This window comes from Dipodomys ordii, unplaced genomic scaffold (genome assembly GCF_000151885.1).
Source record: "Dipodomys ordii isolate 6190 unplaced genomic scaffold, Dord_2.0 Scaffold155, whole genome shotgun sequence".
Classification (NCBI taxonomy): Eukaryota; Metazoa; Chordata; class Mammalia; order Rodentia; family Heteromyidae; genus Dipodomys; species Dipodomys ordii.
In genome coordinates this window covers 1,870,086-1,889,469 of record NW_012267371.1, presented here as the reverse complement: position 1 = coordinate 1,889,469, position 19,384 = coordinate 1,870,086, and the positions used below count along the sequence as shown (strand labels likewise).

The 19,384-nt window shown below is 53.1% G+C and overlaps 2 protein-coding genes across 2 annotated transcripts; both read right to left on the bottom strand.

Annotated features, from left to right (window-relative positions):
• Nucleotides 1–206: 206 nt before the first annotated feature.
• Nucleotides 207–8,192, bottom strand: Hoxc9 (homeobox C9). The gene is made up of 3 exons (XM_013032529.1): nucleotides 8,123–8,192; nucleotides 2,866–3,988; nucleotides 207–1,145 (listed from the first exon to the last, which is right to left on the bottom strand). Exons 2-3 carry the CDS (start codon nucleotides 3,401–3,403, stop codon nucleotides 901–903), a joined length of 783 nt encoding a protein of 260 aa, XP_012887983.1. The 5' UTR covers nucleotides 3,404–3,988; nucleotides 8,123–8,192; the 3' UTR covers nucleotides 207–900.
• Nucleotides 8,193–13,618: 5,426 nt separating this feature from the next.
• Hoxc10 (homeobox C10) lies at nucleotides 13,619–19,044 on the bottom strand. Its single transcript, XM_013032465.1, has 2 exons — nucleotides 18,159–19,044; nucleotides 13,619–14,752 (listed from the first exon to the last, which is right to left on the bottom strand). Exons 1-2 carry the CDS (start codon nucleotides 18,910–18,912, stop codon nucleotides 14,475–14,477), a joined length of 1,032 nt encoding a protein of 343 aa, XP_012887919.1. The 5' UTR covers nucleotides 18,913–19,044; the 3' UTR covers nucleotides 13,619–14,474.
• Between the last annotated feature and the right edge of the window lie 340 nt (nucleotides 19,045–19,384).

Sequence of the window (19,384 nt, the reverse complement as noted above, 5' to 3'; positions counted from 1 at the left end):
CCCCTGCACCCCTACCCCCACCCTGCCCTGTTTGGAGAGAAGCGGCAGGCTTTTGCCCTTCCAAGGTAGAAGAAGCCCCTTCTGTGGCCCCAGCCTTCCCCTAGAGGATCACACCACTTGCCTCCTCCAAAAACAGCAGCCTGGGAGCCACAGGGAGGAGAAATAACGAGAACTAGATACAGTTGGGTTTCTGGGTTGTTTTTTTTTTAAGTGACTTCGATATATTAACACAGAGCTGTTCTACCATAACAAACAGAAGCACATTACAGGACGGACGCTGGGGACAGCCGCTGGGGGTGAGAGGGGACACTGCTATATACACGCCCGAGGCACCGGCCTGCGCCGCCCGACCCAGCCTGCAGCTCAGTCCTGGCCCTCGCCCCTCAGCTCCAGGGCTGGAAATCATCTTTGTGTGTGTATGTGTCTCTTTTTTTTTGTACAAAACTGCACGCAGAGTGCCCAAGGCCCAGGAAGGGATGGCCTGAACCAAATATGATACAGGAGGAAAAAATTAGAAATATAGCAATTCAAGTACTGGCTTCTCTGAAGAAAGGAGAAAAAAATCACATTTGTGTGTGTCATTTATTTCAGTTGCGCTGGGTTGAGAGAACGTAGTTTCTCTGTTTCTCTCCTGCCTTCTCTCCTCGATGGATAGAACTAACTCTAAAACATCAATTTTTCAACACTTAACCCTCCCAAATTGCAAGAGTTTTCCTTTTCCCCCTCCTCTTTTTTTTTTTTTCCTTGTTAAGCTGCTTGACTTTTTCTCTATCTTGCTCTTTCCTTTTCTTTCGTGCTTTCTCCCGCCTGGGTTGGGATATTTTTTGTGGGGTTTTTGTTGTTCTTTTTTATTATTATTATTCTCTTGGCTGGTGCCGAGGCAGCAGGCTGGGGCAGGTTTTAGGATTGCTCCTTGTCGGTTTTCTCTTTATTCATCTTTTTCATCTTCATCCTTCGGTTCTGAAACCAGATTTTGACCTGCCGCTCGGTGAGATTGAGAACCCGGGCCACCTCATACCGACGGTCCCTGGTTAAGTACATATTGAAGAGAAACTCCTTCTCCAGTTCCAGCGTCTGGTACTTGGTGTAGGGGCAGCGCTTCTTCCTCGTGGAGCGGGCGTGGATCCAGTTGGCCACAGGGTTGCCTAGAGGGTCAAACACAGACAGGGGTCAGTGGAGCCCCTTTCCAGCTCAGAACCTCAGCCACCCAACCCCCAAGCTTACCCAGGCTCCCCAAACCCAATAATTGAACCTGAATTTGGACACTTTTTTTTTTTTTTTGCTTTAGAAAATCTCTCCCTTTTTCCTTTTGCATCCTACCCTCTCCTCAGTTCCCCTTCCTCATCCGGTTTTCCAGCACCTAAAACTATAGGAAATCCAAAGCTATCCGAGTCCCTCTGGTCTAGTCCTCAGCTTCAAGAGTAGTAATTCGAGAATATCCTCATAAAAAGTCCAAATTCCCAACCGTTTCATAGGCCCATAAACGCTTCTCTCTCTTGTTTTTTATTTTTATAGCGAGGTCTCTCTCCTCCCTACCTCCCTCCTCCTCTGCCCCCTCCCACCCTCCCAGCCCACGACCAAGTCCTGAAATTTCAGCAGTCCCTCCTGACCCTCAAAGTCCCTAAACCTCTCACCTCTTTCCACTACTGCCTGTCTCCCGCTCAGAGTTCAACCCTGCTGAGGCGAATTCTCAGGGTGATGCTGGACTAGGCAAGTCTTTCTCCTCTCCCCAGAGAGCTGCTGGCCTTGGGGACAAGGCTCCCCCCCATCTCAGCTTCACCATCAGCCTCCAGTGCCCACCCCCCCCTTCTGCCAGCCCCAGGACAGGCTCTCCAGGAGCTGAGCCTCCAATTTCAGGTTTATGGGAGTAGCTGAGGGTAGGGAGGGAAGCCTTCAGAGAGGTATAATTAGGCCCTGGCTTCTTATGGGGATAGAGGAAAAGATTTCCTGAAGCCCCTCCTGGAGTCCCAGACACTTCCTCACACCTAGGAGTACTGCACCCCCTCCTTGCTGCTTTTCTTCTTTCCCCCTTTCTTGAGTTCTGCAGCTCACACCTGCCCCTCACCTACCTCTAGCCACCTCTTCTTTGCAATACTCAGAAGGCTCCTGTCCCCCCTGATTTAAGTGTGTGTGTGTGTACAATCATGTGTAGAATAATCCATGATCCCTCCCCCTCCATGCTTAATCTTTCTCTGCAGAACCTCAGAAGAGGGTTCTCAAGTTTAAGGAGACTTAAATCTCACTTCTCTCTGGAAGAGTCCTGATCTCTCTAAGTTTCCAGGCAGTGAAATCCCCAGACCCCTCACCCAGTGCTCCTGGAGCAGTCAGTGGACCTTCTTGTGTTTTATGAATCGCTAGTGGAGTGAGGACCCCCATGCTCACTGGCAGATAGGGATAGTTTTTCCTCTCTGAACTATTTACTCTACCCCCCCCCTCCAGAGTCCTCCTCACTTCTCTCCTGTCCCATCTCAAACCATAAAATGAGCCTCACCCCCTTGCCCCAGCTCCTGGATGTATTTTTCTTGGAAAGTGGCAAATGAGCCCCCCCCAAAAGAGCCTGGACCAGGAGGAGGGGGGGTCAAGGGGGTCTCTCATCAGAGCCAAGCCCCTGGGAGAGGAGTCCCCCCCCTCGGCAGCCCTCTCCCAACCTGGCTGCTTGGGCCAACCCCCCCTCCCCACTTCTTAGACCTTCCTGTCCCTGAAAGCTTCCCCAAGGTAATTCGCTTTTATTGAGTCCTCGCCCCCCTCGCCCTCTCTCCCGCGCTCCCCTGCACCGCTCCGAGGGGCTGTAATCCGGCTGCCCCCCTGCCTGTCCTCCCCTCCCCTCCCGCGCCCGGTTGTAAAGGAAAATTGCTCCCAACTTACTGGGGTCCAGGTCGGCCTTCTCCTCTTTGTGCTTGCTGCCGGCGAGGGCGTCCGCCTCGGGCGAGGGCAGTGTCTGCGGGGCGCGGTCGCGCAGCTCCCCGGGCGAGCCATACATGTAGTCCGGGTAACTGCGGCCGTCGCCCGGGCCGCAGTCGGTGCGGCGCCCGGGATAGGCGTCCGGTTTGAGGGCGTAGTGACGACCCCCGGCCGGGAAGCTAGGGAAGGAGACGGCGCCGGACAGCGGCTCGAGCCAAGTCCGCATGTAGCGCGTGTCGGCGCCGAGGTGGGGCTGGGGGCCGTACGGGTGATAGACCACGGACGACTGCGAGGGCACGGGCGCCCACGACGTGCTGAACACTGCCGGCTTGGGCGCGAAGCTACAGGACGGAAAATCGCTACAGTCCGGCACCAAGCCGCTGGGTCTGGCGGCGGCGGGGTGAGCCCCCGTGGCCGGAAACCTGGACGCTAGGAGGTCTTCATTGTCGTGGGAGATGAGCGAGTCCACGTAATAGTTACTGATGGGCCCCGTCGCCGACATCGTAACGGGGTTTTACATACATAAGATTATTGTATGAACTGTATATGTACTTTTTATCTGCTCACAGAACAATCAAGGCAGGTAATTATTTTTCCAGCCTTTTCCCGGCAGCTCATTGGCTCTCCAGCCCCCACGTGATCGTATTTACCCAAAAATACGGCGCGGATCAATGCGCAGGGGCTTTTTTTTTTTTTTCCCCTCTGCCCTGGCTTTTTTTTTCTCCCCCCCCCTCACCTCAACCCCTTCTCTCTGCTGATCCCCGCGACCTGCGCTTTCTTGGGGGTCTGCAACTAGAAGACCCAAGGCGCCTGCCAACCCCCCCCCAGGACGGCTCACGTCTCATCAGGGAACCCCCCCTGGCCCGTGTCCACCCGTAAGCAGATGGCTCCCCCCTCCCTATCACGAAGATTTTTTTAATGGGGGTGAAAATGCCAGGTCCACCCCCTCCTCGGGGTTCCTGGACACCCCCCAGGGCCTGAGCTGGGCGAGGGAGCCCCCATAGGGGCGGGGAGGCCGGCCGAGGTAGGTGGAGGAACTATTTCTTGACGTAATCTGTCTCTGTCGGCCCCAACGCTCCCGCAGTCTCTCAGCGAGCCGAGATCAGCGATTGTCAGTTCGGAACGTGGCTTTTAAAAATGCGTTTTTAAATAGTGTGTATGTATGTATTTCTTTCAGGAGCAGCAGCAGCAGCAGCAGCAGCAGCGAGGGAGGGAGGTGGGAGGGGACTGGACAAGCTAGGATGGAGGGAGGGAAGGAAAGGAGGAGAAGAGAAGCGTCCTCTTGCCACTGGCCAACTCAGCCCCCCAAATCTAGGGAAGAGAGAAGCTTGGGGGAAGATGGTGTAAAGGTGGGAGGGGTAGAACTTCAAGATCGCGAACACCTTCCTCATCAGCCCCAGAAACCTTCTCTTTGCTTTGGCACAGATACACAAGCGCCTTTATTTTAAATTTATTGTCTCTTATGTTTCTTTGCCAGCTTGAAGAAGTGGAGCAGAGATCTGCACAACTTAAGTGAGGCATCCCCATCCTATCTGCCTGCTCATCCTCTTTGGTCCCCCCACAACTTCATCTCTGCGACACCCTTCCCCCCAAAAAACCCCCCAAGAAGTCACTCCCGGGTTCTGTCTGCAGAAAGCCAGGGTGAGAAGCGGGCAAGGCGAGAGAGCGACCTCGGTCGTGGGCAAGTAGCTTGTTTTTACGTCCTTCAATAAAAATTTTATGAGGATCATTTGATTGTTCATAAATGTGTCTTTCATTAAATAAAATTGTAGGCTGTTTTTGGAACGGGAAAAAAGCAACGGAGGGATGGGAGAAAGCAGTTTCTTTGGGGTCGGATGCAGGAATTCCGGAGGGGGTTAGTATGATTGTAAGGAAATATTAGACAACTTGGATTCTGCCTCTTGCCCCCCTCAATTAGTTGCTACCCTCCTTCTTGAATTTGGGGTTTGTTTCACAGCCCTAGGCTTCCCATCAGACTATCCCAAGGTGGTTTAATAAATGGGGGCTAGAGGCTTTAGGTAAGCAGAAAAATCCTCAGTGTGAGCTGCAGGTGAAGGGGTAGGGAGGTTGGTTGGGGAAAGAGATGGGCAGGAGCTGTCCCTAGAGATGTGATGTACCTAGGCATGGCCAAGTGAGTTTGAAGGAGGGGTGCAATTTCAGGGTCAGAAAGAACAGACCCAGACTGTGCAAGAAGAAACAGACAGAAGCTCAGGATGCAGGCTCTGAAGGCAACAGAAAAGGCTTCTCAGACCCAGCCACCAAGCCTGCCCTTCTTCTCCCTCTCCTGTCCCCAAGAGGGGACCAAACGCTTAGGGTGGGGGCAGGGGCTGTTTTTCTTCCGTGTCACCATTGAGCTGTCTCCTTAGGGGTAGAGAAAGACTGGGGAGTCCAGTACAAGTGTTGGGGGCAAGAAAGTTGGGGGAAGTATACTGATGTAGCCCTCAGCATGGGTCCCCAGCTTGTCAGGCCCCCTTCTTGCTCCTCCCCCCGACCCTGTTCCTTTCTTTTCGGTCCAGCGGGGCTGGGATTTCCAGGCACAAGGGGGGGGGGACGAGAAAAGTGCCTGTCTGAGGAGAGGCCCTCATACCACTAAGCTCTCATTCAACTCCTCTGTCTTCTCCCTGTGGCTGGACTGGCTGGGAAACCCAAATTACAACAAGAAACAGAATATCTCTTTGGCCTTGATGTAGCTGTCAATCAAAAAATCTCTCCTTCTAGTTCAAGGAAGAGGCAAGGGGTTACAGTCCCTTTATAATGGCATTCTCCAACCTCCCCCCTCCCTGGAAGTCAGCACCTCCCCCAGCCCTGGGTGGCTGGGGACCCAGCCTGGCTCTTGGGCTGCTGCTGGCAGCAAGATCTTGTAGAGACATTTAGCCTTCAGCAGGGCCCGGGGCCAGACTGCTACCAAGAGGACATCAAGGGACACAGCCTGAGACAGCCTGAGACAGACCAGCTGAAACACGGCACCAGGCCCTATGAAAGAAGGAAACGGAGGATTCGAATGAAAAGGAAAAAAGGAGGAGAATCAGAGGAAAAGAGGAAAGCAAGATGAAAAAAGACAGAAGATCTGGAAAAGGAAAGCTTGCAGAGAGCAAGGAGGAGGCAGGGCAGCATACACAAGCAGGACAGGGCAGGGTGAAAGCTGGCGGAGCACAGCAGCCATGGCATTGTGCAGTTCGCTTGCTTGCCGGCCTTTGCCGGGGACCCGCTCCTGGCGCGGCAGTCACTTCTGTCTGGACACAAAGGAGGAAGAGGCCTCCTCTCCTGCCCCTCCTGGAGGACCTGCTGGGGTGGGTACCCTAGGCCTCCAGGATTTAGAATCCCATGTTGGCCCAGGCAGATAGCCCAGGAAGCTGGGGGCTGAGCCACATTCTAGTCAAGGAGGGAGAAACAGAAGGGTAAAGAGGTTTCATGCCTGCTGTTCCTTTGGCTTCTTCGCCTGGCGACAGAGCCTGTCTGCTCCAACCTCAGCTTTTCTAAAGGGAAGAGTCCTTACAGATTCTCTCCTATAGATCTCAGCTATTTGGGAGAGCCCCTCATATGGACTGCGTGGCTGTAAAGGGACACTCCCTTCTCTCTTACCCCCTTTGATGCCTTCTTTTCAACTTCTGAGCTGCCTGCACACCCAGCCTGCCTACTCTGAGGACTGCAGCAGCTGGGCAGTCAGGATCGCCATCCAGGCATCCCTGCTGCCGACAAATCCTCTCGTGAAGTCAAGGGAGAGATTGTCGCCTTCCTTCCTTTTGGAAGCAGGAACTCCGGACCCTCCCCACTGAGGTGCAGCACAGCTGTAGATCTGCAAGCAGGCCTCGCCCACAGCCCCCTCCTGGCCAATGTTCCATTTCTCCCTTGCCTCTCAGCGAAAGGCAACCTTGGGGAGGGGTCTGGAAAAGACTGGGAGTCCTGAGTCCACTAGGCCCAGGCCCCCAGGGTGCTATGAGTGCAAGTGGGTGGGATGTAGCCCCCCTCCCTTCCCACATTTGGAGGTAGGGTGGCAGAGCAGGCTCTGACATCTTCCAGACTTCTTCTAAATCCAAGCTTGTAGGTGTGGGGACCCCAGGAAGGGGCACCCAGAAGGAGAATATCATCTTCCTGGGGTTCAGTTACTTCTGCCGAATCTTTGGGAATATCCTAAAACTCTGTTTCTCAAGATCTCACCTATACCACAGCACTGCCTTCAGTTTTTCTCAGCCTTGCGGGGACAAAACCTGAAGCACTGGAAGGTAGCTGAGAGCCCCCGTTGTGGAGGAGGAACCCCAGCTCTACCTAGCAGCTCTGGGTTCACTCTAGTGGTTCTCAGCATTTACCTCCCACCTCACCCCTGGGCACAGAAGAGCCCCCTAAAGGAGGAAGCATCCTTATGCCATCACCTCAAACCTGGACAGCTGAGACCACAATCAAGCTAACATCATGGGAAGGACAGACAGACGACAGGTTGGAGTCCACCCCCTCCTCTGGTCCTGCATCTCCATTTTAGTGATTTAACCCCCCCTCCCCCGGCTCAATCCACACCGTCAAGTTCGGATTAAATTTAAAACAGGCTTTTCCCGGTGCCCCCAGCTGATCAGCCGGGCCTCCGTAGGAGGGGAACCCGCGCCCTGCTCCCCCAGCACCCGCCCTTGTCCTGCACGGAGGAAGCCGGGCTCCATTTGCTTTCATTTTCCGTCTCCCCCTGGAAATGGGCTCATTGCACCTCCCCGCCGCCCTCTTCCCCCTCCCCCCTCTTCCCTGCTTCCCGGCTTACTTTCCTCTGCTTCTCTCCGGATCCCCTCTTTGTGGGGGGGGGGGAGAGGAAAAAAAAACAAAAAAACACGGCCACACACAACTCCTAGCTCAGGCCTGCGCTGCTGGCAGCAGCAGAACCTGAGCTTCTCCTGCCTGCCGCGAGGAGACCCGCGTCTTGTCCCCACCCCAGGTGGGTACCCCGGATCCCTACTCGCCAGGAGGCAGAACCCTCGTCCACTCAAGCCCAGCAAGGAGTGCAGCCCCTCCAGGGCCTGTGAACGTGGCCCTCTGAACGCCACGGCCTGCCTGCCAGGCCTGCCTTCTCGCCGGCGACCCCCGCCCTGACTCTCCGCAGCAAACGGGGCTATTTCCGGCTCCCCCAACACGATCTGGTTTTCCAGCCTTGGGGAGTGGCTGGAGGAGGGGGGGGAGCCGCCCCCATGCTAGGGGCTGCTCTCTGCCCGGTGTCCTCAAGGGCCTGAGCGCCTTGTGTTACCTGATCTTTTGTGTGATGTATGTGTCGCAAGGAAATTTGCAGTGACTTTGGAGCCCAGACTGAGGAAGCGGAGGTGGTGAAAAAAGAGACAATAAGGGCTCCGAAGTACAATTAAGGGGCCCCCCTGAGCCGCTCGTCTCTCCCCCCCCCTCTCCCCACCCCGCCCTCCCTGCCCGACTGGGAGCTTGTCTGGCGTCAACTCTCAGGGCGACTGGCGAACCTGGAGCCGGAAACTCAGCCCCGTGGTGGTGGAGGGAGCCAGAGGACTCCGCACCCAGAAAAGAGGGTCACTCCCTCCCAACTTGGGGGCGCCGTAACCAAGCCCCGCTGAGTTGCACGAGAGAAGCAAATGAATGAAAGTGCACGTTCTGACGACGATTTCCCTCCCCACCCCATCACACTCTGATTTTGTTTTTGTTTTTCTCAGTCTTTAAGACAGAGAGCCCAGGGTTATTGGGGGAGACCATCTCAGACAGACAGTCCGACAGGCAAACAGGCAGGCAGACAGACAGGCAGACAAATCACATCTCCCAAAGCAGACAGACTCACAACATGAGTGTGAGCCTGAAATCATTAGACAGGTTCAACATTGCCGGAGACCTCTTTGCCAGGCCTGGCGGGCGCCGATTTCCCTACCTTCTCTCCCGCCAAGGCCTCAGGCAGAGACACCCAGAAGACTCGGTCCCTTCTTGGTTTGGTCCAATCCCGCCTCGGGAAGCGCCTTCGTTACCTGCTCCTCGGCTTCCCACGGCCACAGACACAGGGCAAGCCTGCCTCCCGCCGGGGGAGGGAAGCCCCGGCCACCACCGCAGCCGCCGCCACCCACCCACCCTCCTTCCCTCCCTCCCTCCTTCTCGCCCTCCCTCCCTCTCTCCCTCCCTCACGCGCTGCCGATCGCGCGGGGCCCTCCCGCGGGCAACCTGCTCTGGACCAAATCCAGGTATCTCCGAAAAAGACAGGGAGGAAAAACAAAATAAGGATCTCTTGTGCAGAAAAGAAAAGGAAACGCCTTAAATGCATTTATTTTGCATGCTCTGACCCTGGTTGGGACATAGCCCTGCCGCCGCAGAGGTGTGCGGGGCCTGCCTGCCCACCGCGCCTCCGAACACTGCGCGCTCCACTCTCCCGGGCCGCCGCCCCCTCGGCGGCTCAAACACCGGACAGACCTCAAGGTCCTTCCTACAGACTCAACATCCGGTTGCCGGCCATGCCGCTGACCACAGCCCTGGAGCCCCCGCTCTGCTCCGTCTACAGCCAAAGTCCACACACAATCCACCTTGTTGCTGCTCAGTCCGGACACTTCCTCCTAATCCAGCGGTCCTTCAGGCTACACTTGGGCAGGCCAGCCCTGCCTAGGACTTTTAACAAACAAAACAACAACAACAAATCTGGTCACCCTCCATGAGCTCTTTGCACTAACTAGCATTCTCAACCAGAGTCCCCACTCCCCAGTTGTTGCTGCTTTCCACCACCTCCCCCCCCCCTTCACCTGTTCCAGAGAAGGGTGGCAGCTGCTAGCAAGCCTGCCCGAAGCAAGGCCGATGGCCAGGGCCAGGGTGAGGTCCTGGGAAGGCCACAGCGAATTGACTGGGCTGAGCGGGAGCCCCCGCAGCCAGCGAGGTATGCCATAAACCAAGACTCTCCTGGGCGAGCTCTTGCCTTTTCCTCCTTCTCCCGCAAGTCTCCAACATTCGCAAGCGAAGAGTTCAGCTCTATAAATCCTGCTCCTCTTTCCCATATCATAATTAAAAAAAACCAGTAGGGGAGGTTTTAACTTTTATTGCGATTTCTAGAGTTGGGCTGCCGAGCATATATTAAGTTTACGCTTATGCGCTCTCGGCGGGGAGGGTCCTTTAAGAAATAAAAATCCATCTTAATATCCACAGACGAGAGAGATAATTTTTTCCCTCCTCTGCACGCTGTTCTTTCTGAAGACTCCCTTCTAGCGAAGCGAATAAATGATTACCGTCATCGCCTTAGCCATGATCCATAGCCCCAGGGCCCAGGGGTGGGCTCTGACCACCAGACTGGCCCTCACCTTGGCCCTATGAGACCTTGCTCCGTTCCTAGGGACCTAGAGAGGAAGGGATAGTCTGACCCCTGGCTCTGTGGTCACCTTTTGTAAGCCCACCCGCTTTGAAATAAAAATGAGGGCAAAAGGACCCAAAGCACTGGAGTCCTTCCTTGGTGAATTTCGGCCCATCGGGGCTGATACTTCTAAGTCAAATACTCTTGCACCCCGTTGCTGCCTGAGACTCTCTTGACCCCAACTAACTATATCCTGGGGGCCAATCTGAAGACTTGGGGGTTACTAGGTACTCTCAAGGCAGGAGAACCCCTTGTATGCCTCCCACCAGCTGGCCTGCCTTTCTGGAAACCTCATTTCCTTGGGAGCCATAGGGATTTGAGTACTCCACTCTAAGGGAAGAATATTTTCGTCCACAAAGGAATGGGGGACAGACAGACCGACAATTCTATGGGGAGTTAAAAGGTTTAGTCTCATTTTTTCCCTCTAGTTTTCACAGAAAGGAGTCAAAATCAATCTCTCTTCATATAAGAGAGAGAAATAAATACGTATGTAGATAAGTACATATAGAAGATTTGCAAACGCCTAGAGGAGACCCAGAGATAGAGACAGACCTACACTTATTCCAGGGTCACATGTATCACACATACCCTGCTCCAGCAAACCACTGTGCAGATATACCATTCTATGTATATATTTTGTTTGAAACATGATTTTATTCTCTATTTAAATTTTATAATGTTTTAACCATCATAATTATTCCAAAAGGAAGAGAGCCAAGAGCCTGACCTCTTCCTTTCAACCTTATTGTACAGTCTCTGTCTGAGAACAGAGGTGTATCTCCCAATTCTCTAGGACCCCTCATCCCACTTTTTTTTCACTGAAGGCAAAGAAATCTCTTTTAAGATTATTCTTGTAGCAATCAAGACCAGAATGGAAGAACCAGAGAGGGAAAGGGAGTAGATAAGGCTCTGCAAAGTTTCTCACTGCTCAGATTTCCCTTTACCCCATACTTCTCCCCTCCTCCCCTTGGCATCAATCAACAAACCTTCCCAGCAATATGGTAACCGTGGGTACTTGGTAGCTGCTGTTCACTCAGATATTTCCACACAACACAAAGACAACCAAATGCTTGATAGCCACAGAATGACAGGCACATAGACCAAGGCCTAAGGCAACAGATAGCTAGACAGTCCAAAGCCAGGCTTTTGCCCTGTTATCTCCCAGTAGGGTGTGTTGTTGGTAAGGATTTCTACTTGGACTTGGTAGTTTTCCTCTAACCTACTGACTCCCCACAGATGTCTTTCCCCTGGTGATGGAACCATAGACAGGGGAAGAAGTGATCAGGGCTATCGCTCAGAGTTCTTAACTCTTGGGACTTCAAGACACCTTACTTTTTGAATGAGCAGCTCCTAGCCAACTGAGACCATGTTCTCTCTTTGGAGGTGGCAGGTGGGAGAAGCTAACTATTCTAGAGACTCGGTCCTCTCTCTGTGCTCCTCTTTCCCCTAATGATTCTGCCCCACCCTGCTGTCCAACTGAGCTAGCCCCACCAGGCCAAACTCAAACTCCTGAATTTCCTTGGAATTGGCTGGACCTTCTTTGTCTGTCTCTATCAGCTGGGCCCAGGAGACAATAGCTGCTGGGGGGGAAAAAAACTCCTCTCCCTCAGTCACAGAGATTGGGACAGACTAAGGAGGGGACAGTATAAAGCAGGATTCTCCAGACTTGTCCACGGCCCCACTAGCCGCTTGTCCTCCTCAGTCTGCACCCATTTTTGTTTTATCTAGGAGGGGGTCATGGGGCAGTCCCACTGGGGAAGAAAAGAGCAAGAGAGGTGGGTGGGGGCCCTCGACGAAAACCGACTGATGTAACTCAGGCAGTTTCTTGTTGCCGAGTTCAAAACTCAATCCCAACAACATGAAACTACCTAAGCCACAGATCAGCTGAACAAGCAGGGCGGGAGATTCGGCTCTGAATCTATCCGGAGGAGAAGGGAAGGGGGTTGGGGAAGGAAGAAATTCAGCCCCGTCCCCCTTTCCGCCCCCCACAACCTCCCTAAGGACCAGAGAGTAGACTTTGGGTGGCTGAGTGGGTAGGGAGTCTGATTGCCTTCATTAGTTTCTGGACTAAGCAAATTGCTCAGAGAAAACCTGGTGAAATGGGACCACTGGCCGCCAAATTCCTGCCCCACCCCACCCCCTACTCCAGCACCGCAGTGGAGCTATTCCCCTGCATCTGGTCCTGGTCCTGGAGGAAGCTGGATTGTCCTTCCACTCTGGAGCTGGGTCCCCTGTCTTGTCCATCTGGCTCTCCAGCACTCTTCTCCCAGTCTCTCTCTGATCCCCTCTCTTCTCAGCTTGATTTTAGGCTTCCTAGCACATATGGGTGACCGAACCACAGTGCCTGTTCTCTGAAGCTACTTCCAATCAGGCCACTTGCCTGGCAAAACCCCACAGGCAGGAAGCATGAGGACCAAGAGCATGGACAAGAATCACACCCACACCAGAAAAAAAAAAAAAAAGAGGCAGGAAAACCTAGGCTTCAAGCTCCAACCCTCTCTTCCACTCCCTCCTCCCCCTCCATAAGACCAGACTGAGAGACACCTAGACCGATGTGTGGACCTCGACACAACCCTAAGAACCCGCAAAGAAAAAGAAGCCAAAGCCACCAATTTACCCCCTGTAATCACCGAATCTCATAAGCAATGGGCCCCCGGAGGCGAGAAGAGGGAGCTCACAGCCGCTACCTTCTGTTGCCAGCGGCTACAAGACAAGCCAGGGCTCTCAACAAGCACGGATGTCTGAGCCACCTTCCTCCAGGCTCTGCCCGCTGCACTCCAGGCACCTGGGGACGCTGCTAGCCCCGCACTCCACTCCGCCACCAAGAGAAGAATAAGAAACCGCTTCTCTTACCTTCTCGTTGCCTCCTCCTCCTGCTGCTGTTGTAGTCTCGGTTAGCTGCTATGGATGGTGCTGGTGTATGTAGGGGAGGGGGGCTGAGCTCCTCGTGCCCCTCCGGTGGTTAAGTTTATTCCTTGGATAGGTGGGGGCCACTTGGGGTGCCCCCCATCAGCAGTGGGGTGCGTCCAGCCCAGTACCCCAGGCAATCAGATCCGTCTGCTCCTCAAGATTGCAGTTTGCTCTCTGCCTCTTTCCCTCCTCCAGTCACCTTTAAATGCATCTTTTACTGCAGCACCACATTATATTTGCAGATCATAAAATCCACCTCTCGCGCGCACCAAGACCGTCCTGACATTACTGTTTTATGACCTTGACTTATTGTGGTCACCTGGATAATATTTAAATCAACGTTATGGTCTCTCACTTACATTAAACCCGCCAAGAGACGTTCTAGAAAGGCTCTAGGAGATGAGTCAAACACAAAACACATACATTCATACACTCAGCTTCTTTGGGGGAGGGGGGTGTCGCTAAAAAAAAACCACTAAAAACAAAAAAACCACCCAGTTGAGGATTACGATTCCGGAAATTTATTAGGATTTTTTTTTCTCCATTAAGGAAGCTACATGCAAAAGATACAACATACAGAATATCTTTAAATAACACAACTCCCAGACAGGGATAGGGCAAATTTTTTTGTCAAGGGGGGGCATTCTGTCTTTGCTTTGCTATATTCTATTTAAAAATTCTTTTTTTTCCCCTCTGGATGGAATTTCTGAGGTGTTAGTGGATGAGGGAGGTAGGGGATCTGGGGGAGGGTGGGAGAAAGCAGAAAGCAGTACAAATACAAGACTTCAAGCAGATTCTCAGAGCGACTGGGAGGTAAAGACACGGAAAGGGTTTGGTGGAGAACGCTAGGTGCTAGGACAAACACACAAACACTAGCCGAACTTTCAAAAAATCTATTATTCTAAATAGGAAATGCAGCAAGGAGGTTGTAATTCTGACTGTGCTCTGCGAGATTACAGACCCTCTCTGGTTGATCCCCCCCCCATTTCCCCCCTCCCTACAATTGGGTGGATTTGATCTTAACTTTGCTTGGAGAACAGAACACTGTATGTAAGTGCGTGGGTGAGTGAGAGGTTGACACACACACCAGCCACACTCCCAACCCCTTCTAGGAGGGCACACATAACACCCCACCCCCCCAGCACCCCATTTCTCATGCTTCAGGTAGAAGCATAGTCCTCACAGCACAAACCATAGGTCCCTTGGAAGGAGAGTCTGAGGTCTTTGCCATTTTTTTTTGCAGGCGTGTTGCATTTATACTCAGGGAGGAGAAAAAAAAATATCACCAGGCACAAAGGGAGGAGGGGGGCGGGGAAAGGAAAGAGGGGGGAGGGGGAGGGGAGGCAGCGAGCGTTCAGGTGAAATTAAAATTGGAGGTCAGTTCCCGGATTCGATTCTCTCGGTTCATTTTCTTGAGTTTCATTCTGCGATTTTGAAACCAGATTTTGACTTGTCTGTCTGTAAGGTTAATGGTCTTGCTAATCTCCAGGCGGCGCTCTCGCGTCAAATACATATTGAACAGAAATTCTTTCTCCAATTCCAGCGTCTGGTGTTTAGTATAGGGGCACCTCTTCTTCCTTCCGCTCTTTGCTGTCAGCCAATTTCCTGTGGTGTTTTCTGCCTTTATCTCCTCTGTTAAAAATAACATTATTTGCATAAGTATCCCTGGAAGAGGCAAACCCTGGGAGCTGTACTGTAGCCTTCACCAGCCTGAAATGGGGGGCGACTGAGGGAGTATGTGGGGAGCTGTGGGAGCTGCTCAGGCCTCCCAAGCCTGGCTGGTGGGGGTCCTCTTGGACTCAGAGCTCTTAGAATTTCTTTGGGACTTAGATTTACAGGAGAGGGTGGGGGTAGGGAGGGGCAAGACAGTGGTTCTTGCCTTCAAAGCACTTACTACATTGACATTACCCAAGTCCTCCTTAATCTAGCAGATTCTGAGAATTCTGGCTCCCCTCCCTCCAGCTTGCTGATGCTGCTGGGTTCCCTAAACCTATCCAGACTCTCCCTTAACTATATTCTGCCCCTGCTCTGGAAAAATCCAATTGGACAGAAAAGTACTTTCCAGGCTTCAGACCCAAGTGCAGAGTCCACTTCTCACAGCTCAGAGCCACTTTGCAGAAAGCTTTCACCCACAGAGGGATTGTGTCCCTGTCTCTGTACCTAGTGGCTACTACAATGGTCCCTGCACTAGGCCCCCAGCTCTTGATCCTTCCTGAGTTGCTAATGGAGTCATTCTGCCCCCATTAGATCTCCCTTTGGCCATCTCTTTCTCTCCTGGCAAGGAACCCTAGGTGTTTGTAGCTGAGACAGGCAAGCTTGGAGCAACGGAGGTCAGGGGCAACAGCTCTGGGGCATGCTGAGAGGTCCTCAGACAACTTCCCTGGCTAGAGGATCTAAGGTCAAGGGAGAGAGATATCTTGAAGTATTATTACAGCCTTCTAGAAAAATTCCTAGTCAGTCTGCTTACAGGTAGATGTATGCCTGCAAATACAGGTGTATACCTGCAGAAGTACACACACCTACACACACAGGTACACCTGGGGATATATATATGTATATATATATATATATGTATATATATGTATATGTATACACACAGGTTTACTCATAGGAGGAGACACCATAGTGTGTATATCTTATTGTCTTGTTGACAGCTTCTCTCCGTGGTACATATTCTTGCTAAAAAGGACCAGGCTTGCTCTTCCAGCAGTAGAAAGGAACTTGGCCATCTTTTAAAAGGAAAAACACAGAGTGTAAGGACCCGAAAGGGGACAGCCAGCTAATGACTCTGTCTAATGACTCTGCACTCTCTCTCCTCCCTAAGCCAAATGCAGCTGCTAGCTTCCAGGATCTGATCTTGATTGGAGGTAAGGAAGAATCCCAAGGGGACCCAGGAAACGCCAGAAAAAATGCAAACTTGAGGCAGCAGTCTGAAAGAAACAACTTCAAAATCTGCATGTATATAATCAGGTCTCCTCTCTTTACACCTGCAGATTTCCTGCCAAGTTGTTTACAAAGTTTTCCAAATCTAACTCCACATCTAAGTCTTTATTTTTTATTGGGGTTGTTGGGTTTAAGGGAGAGGTGAGAAATTACAAATGGAGAAGTTTAGGCAAAACCTCTCTTATCTCTGACCTGCTGGAGACACCAAGAAGGGAAGTGAGGACCAGAAGAACAGAGGCAAAGTGCAGGCTGAGGAGATTAGTTTGGGATGGAAAGGGCAGCAAGGAGAGAAAGGAAAGCCCATCAGGGTGGGTTTGAGTGAGGAGGTGGACTGGTTTAACCTTGACTTTGCTTTCTGTGGGGCTAGCAGGCATCTTTCTCTGCTTCATGCTGCACCCCAATCAAGCTCAGGGTCTATGGGGAGGGTATAAAATTAAAGCTTTACACAGCACATGTGCACAACGAGGAGGAAGGCTTTTGCATGTGTGTGTGGAGGCGGGGGGGGGGTGCCTCCCGCTCCCTCTCATCATTCCAGGAGCACACCCATGTTCATCTTTCTTGCCAAGGTCTCTAAGGACTGATTTGCAAAGGCCACCTTTGCAGAGCAGACCCAAAAGGGCAAGGCTCTGCCCTTGCCCGCCGAAAACAGTACATGTGTATGTGTAAATGGGAATGCATAAGTGTGTGAGGGACATGCAAGGGGTGTATGTGTGTGTGTGTATGACACAGTATGACACAAGTCACCGTCAGAAAGGCGTGTGTGCGTCGGTCGTCGCATCCATATACAAAGCAACACAGATCCAGTCTGCCCCCAGCTTGCTTCACTCTCAATATTTCATCTACCTTTCTACTCAATGAGTCCCTCTTCTATACTGCTGCCAGTAGCCAGGATTGTGGGGAGGTTTATTCCTCACCACCATTGGGCCTTTTCCAGTTTTTCTTTCTTTTTCTTTTCTTTTTTCTTTTCTTCTTTTAGCTTCAACTTTTTGGGGAAAGCTGGTCCCCTCAGCCTACCATTCCTTGCTCTAGTCTCCATTCTTTTCTCCAAGTGTCTGAGAAAGGTCCCGAAGGCCCTCAGTTCCTACAGCAGAAATGAATCTTGAACCCTGAGCTTGAACTCTGGCTAGGCTTTCTCTCAACAACCAAAATCACAATGAAATCCAACCAAAGCCACACTCCCTTTCAGGAGTAAACCATTTGCCACGCATACAGAAAAATTCCAACCACTCATTTGTAAGCTGTTTTTGTGGAAACCGATGGAAAAATGCAATTTAGGAAGGGGGGGTAAGGAAAAGAAAAAATTTAAAGAAGAAAAAAAAACACCCTTAAAACATTTCAAATGCCCTGTTCCAACGCCATCTCCTCCAAGCCAGGCATCTGGAGGAGGGGAGAGATGTGGCAGGCAGCCCTCTACCTCCACCTCTTCCGGCTTCAGCCTAGCTGCCCAAGGCCCCCAGGCCCAGCCAGAAACCGCAGGAGCCCAAACCGCACGCACAAATCAGATCCACAAACAACACACTGCATTTCGCAATAAGCAAATTTCAACTGAGAAAACGCACTGAGGAGCAATCTATTTTACTAAGCCTTCCCTAAGTCCCTGGCCCAGGAACGCCATTTTAAGCTTTTGTGTGTGTGTGTGTGTGTGTGTGTGTGCGTGTGTCTATGTGTGTTGGAGTCTTGGACCTGAGTGGGAGACATCAGCCCTCTCAGGACACCAGCCTGGAGAAAGCCAAGCCAGCATGCGGTCCGGAAACAGTCACCCGTCCTGGATAGCCCAGGGCACCCACAGGGGGAGGGTACTGCGCACCGCCCCTGCCTTAACACCCAAGGCCCCCAAGGCTGGCTCTGCACCTCCACGCTCCACACGTCGCCGCTTACCTTCCCCAGCTAAATGACACGCCACCGCCACCGGTCTAGCGCTTAGCAGGCACTAGCCACCAGCCGGGGTCCATAGAAAGAGTGAGAGAGAGACCTCTCATTCCTGAGGCTAAAGGCCCAACCCTCCTCCCCTGTCCCCTTTTCCTGACCACCAAGACCAAGTGTCCCCAGCGTCCCAGGCCGGGGAGGGGATCCCGCGCGGCCCAGGCGGCCTTACCTTTCGCTTCGTTATCCGAGGTGTCTGGACTGGAGTCGGCGGCCTTGGCCCGCTCCTTCTCGCTTTCCGAGGGGCTGCCTTTTGGGCCCGCCAGGCTCTGCTCCGTCTTGATCTCGTTGGGACTGGGGGTCTGGCTGTCGGACTTGGGGGTCTCAGGGAAACTCACTTTGCCCCCAAGCTGAGGCGATTCCAGATGTTCGGCGCGCGGGTTGAGACTGGCCCGCTGCGGCTCAAAGGGGGCTTCGAAGTCGTTGGCCCCGGCACAGTGGGGCGTCTTGTCCAGTGCGGAGTAGCTGGGGCTGGCGCGGTAGTAGCTGGGCACCGGCACCTCGTGCTCCCCGAGGCAGGACTCCGGCAGGGGGTGAGAGTAGAGGGCTGCCTCGGGGCCACTTTTCGCCCGCTTCTCTGCGCTGTACATGCAGCAGACATTCTCCTCCTTGACACTAGGTGGGTAGGAACAGGAGGACAGCGGCCTGCCAACAGGTTGTTCCAGGCGGTAGGCGGCTTTGGGGTCGCCCCAGGAGTCCAGCTGCGAGAGGTAGGACGGATAGGTGTTGAGGGCGAGGTTGGGGCTGCCTCCCTCGTCCCTCTTGGAGAGCGAGGGTGCGAGCCCGCAGCCCCTCATCACCCCGCAGTTGAAGTCACTCCCAGATTGCATATACATGCCTGCGCCCCGGCTATAGCGCTCTCCTCCGCCGGGCGCAGCCAGGGGCTCCCCGTACGAGTTCGGAGTTACATTGCGAGGGCATGTCATTTTCAGAGAGAGGGGTTTTTAAGGAGCAATACTACAGCGGAGGAGCTGACATCTTTTTTTTTTCCCTCTCCCCCATCCGGGAAGGGGGGGGGGAGGGAATCGGTTGGAGGGGCGGGAGGAAAAAAGAAGGGGAGGGGGGGTGGAAATATCAGCTCCATAATTATCCGCGCATTCGGTCCTCACCATGTGACGGCTAGACCAATGGGATTTGAAAATGGCCTTGATGATTCAGACGGCCGTGACGTCAGCGGGGTCAAGTTGTCGGCAGGCGGAGCGCGCAGCGTGGAGTAACAGCGCCACCTAGCAGCTGCCTGGGGGTAGGGGCACCCGAGCCCTTCCCTGCAAACAAAGGAAGTGCCCCCCGGGCAGCAAGGGGCAGTAGGGAGGGGGGTGGTAGGGGGAGATGGAAGGGGGGGTGGATTCTGGGGAGAGGGGGGTTTGTTTACCCGGGAACCAGCCTGTAACTTCTGGG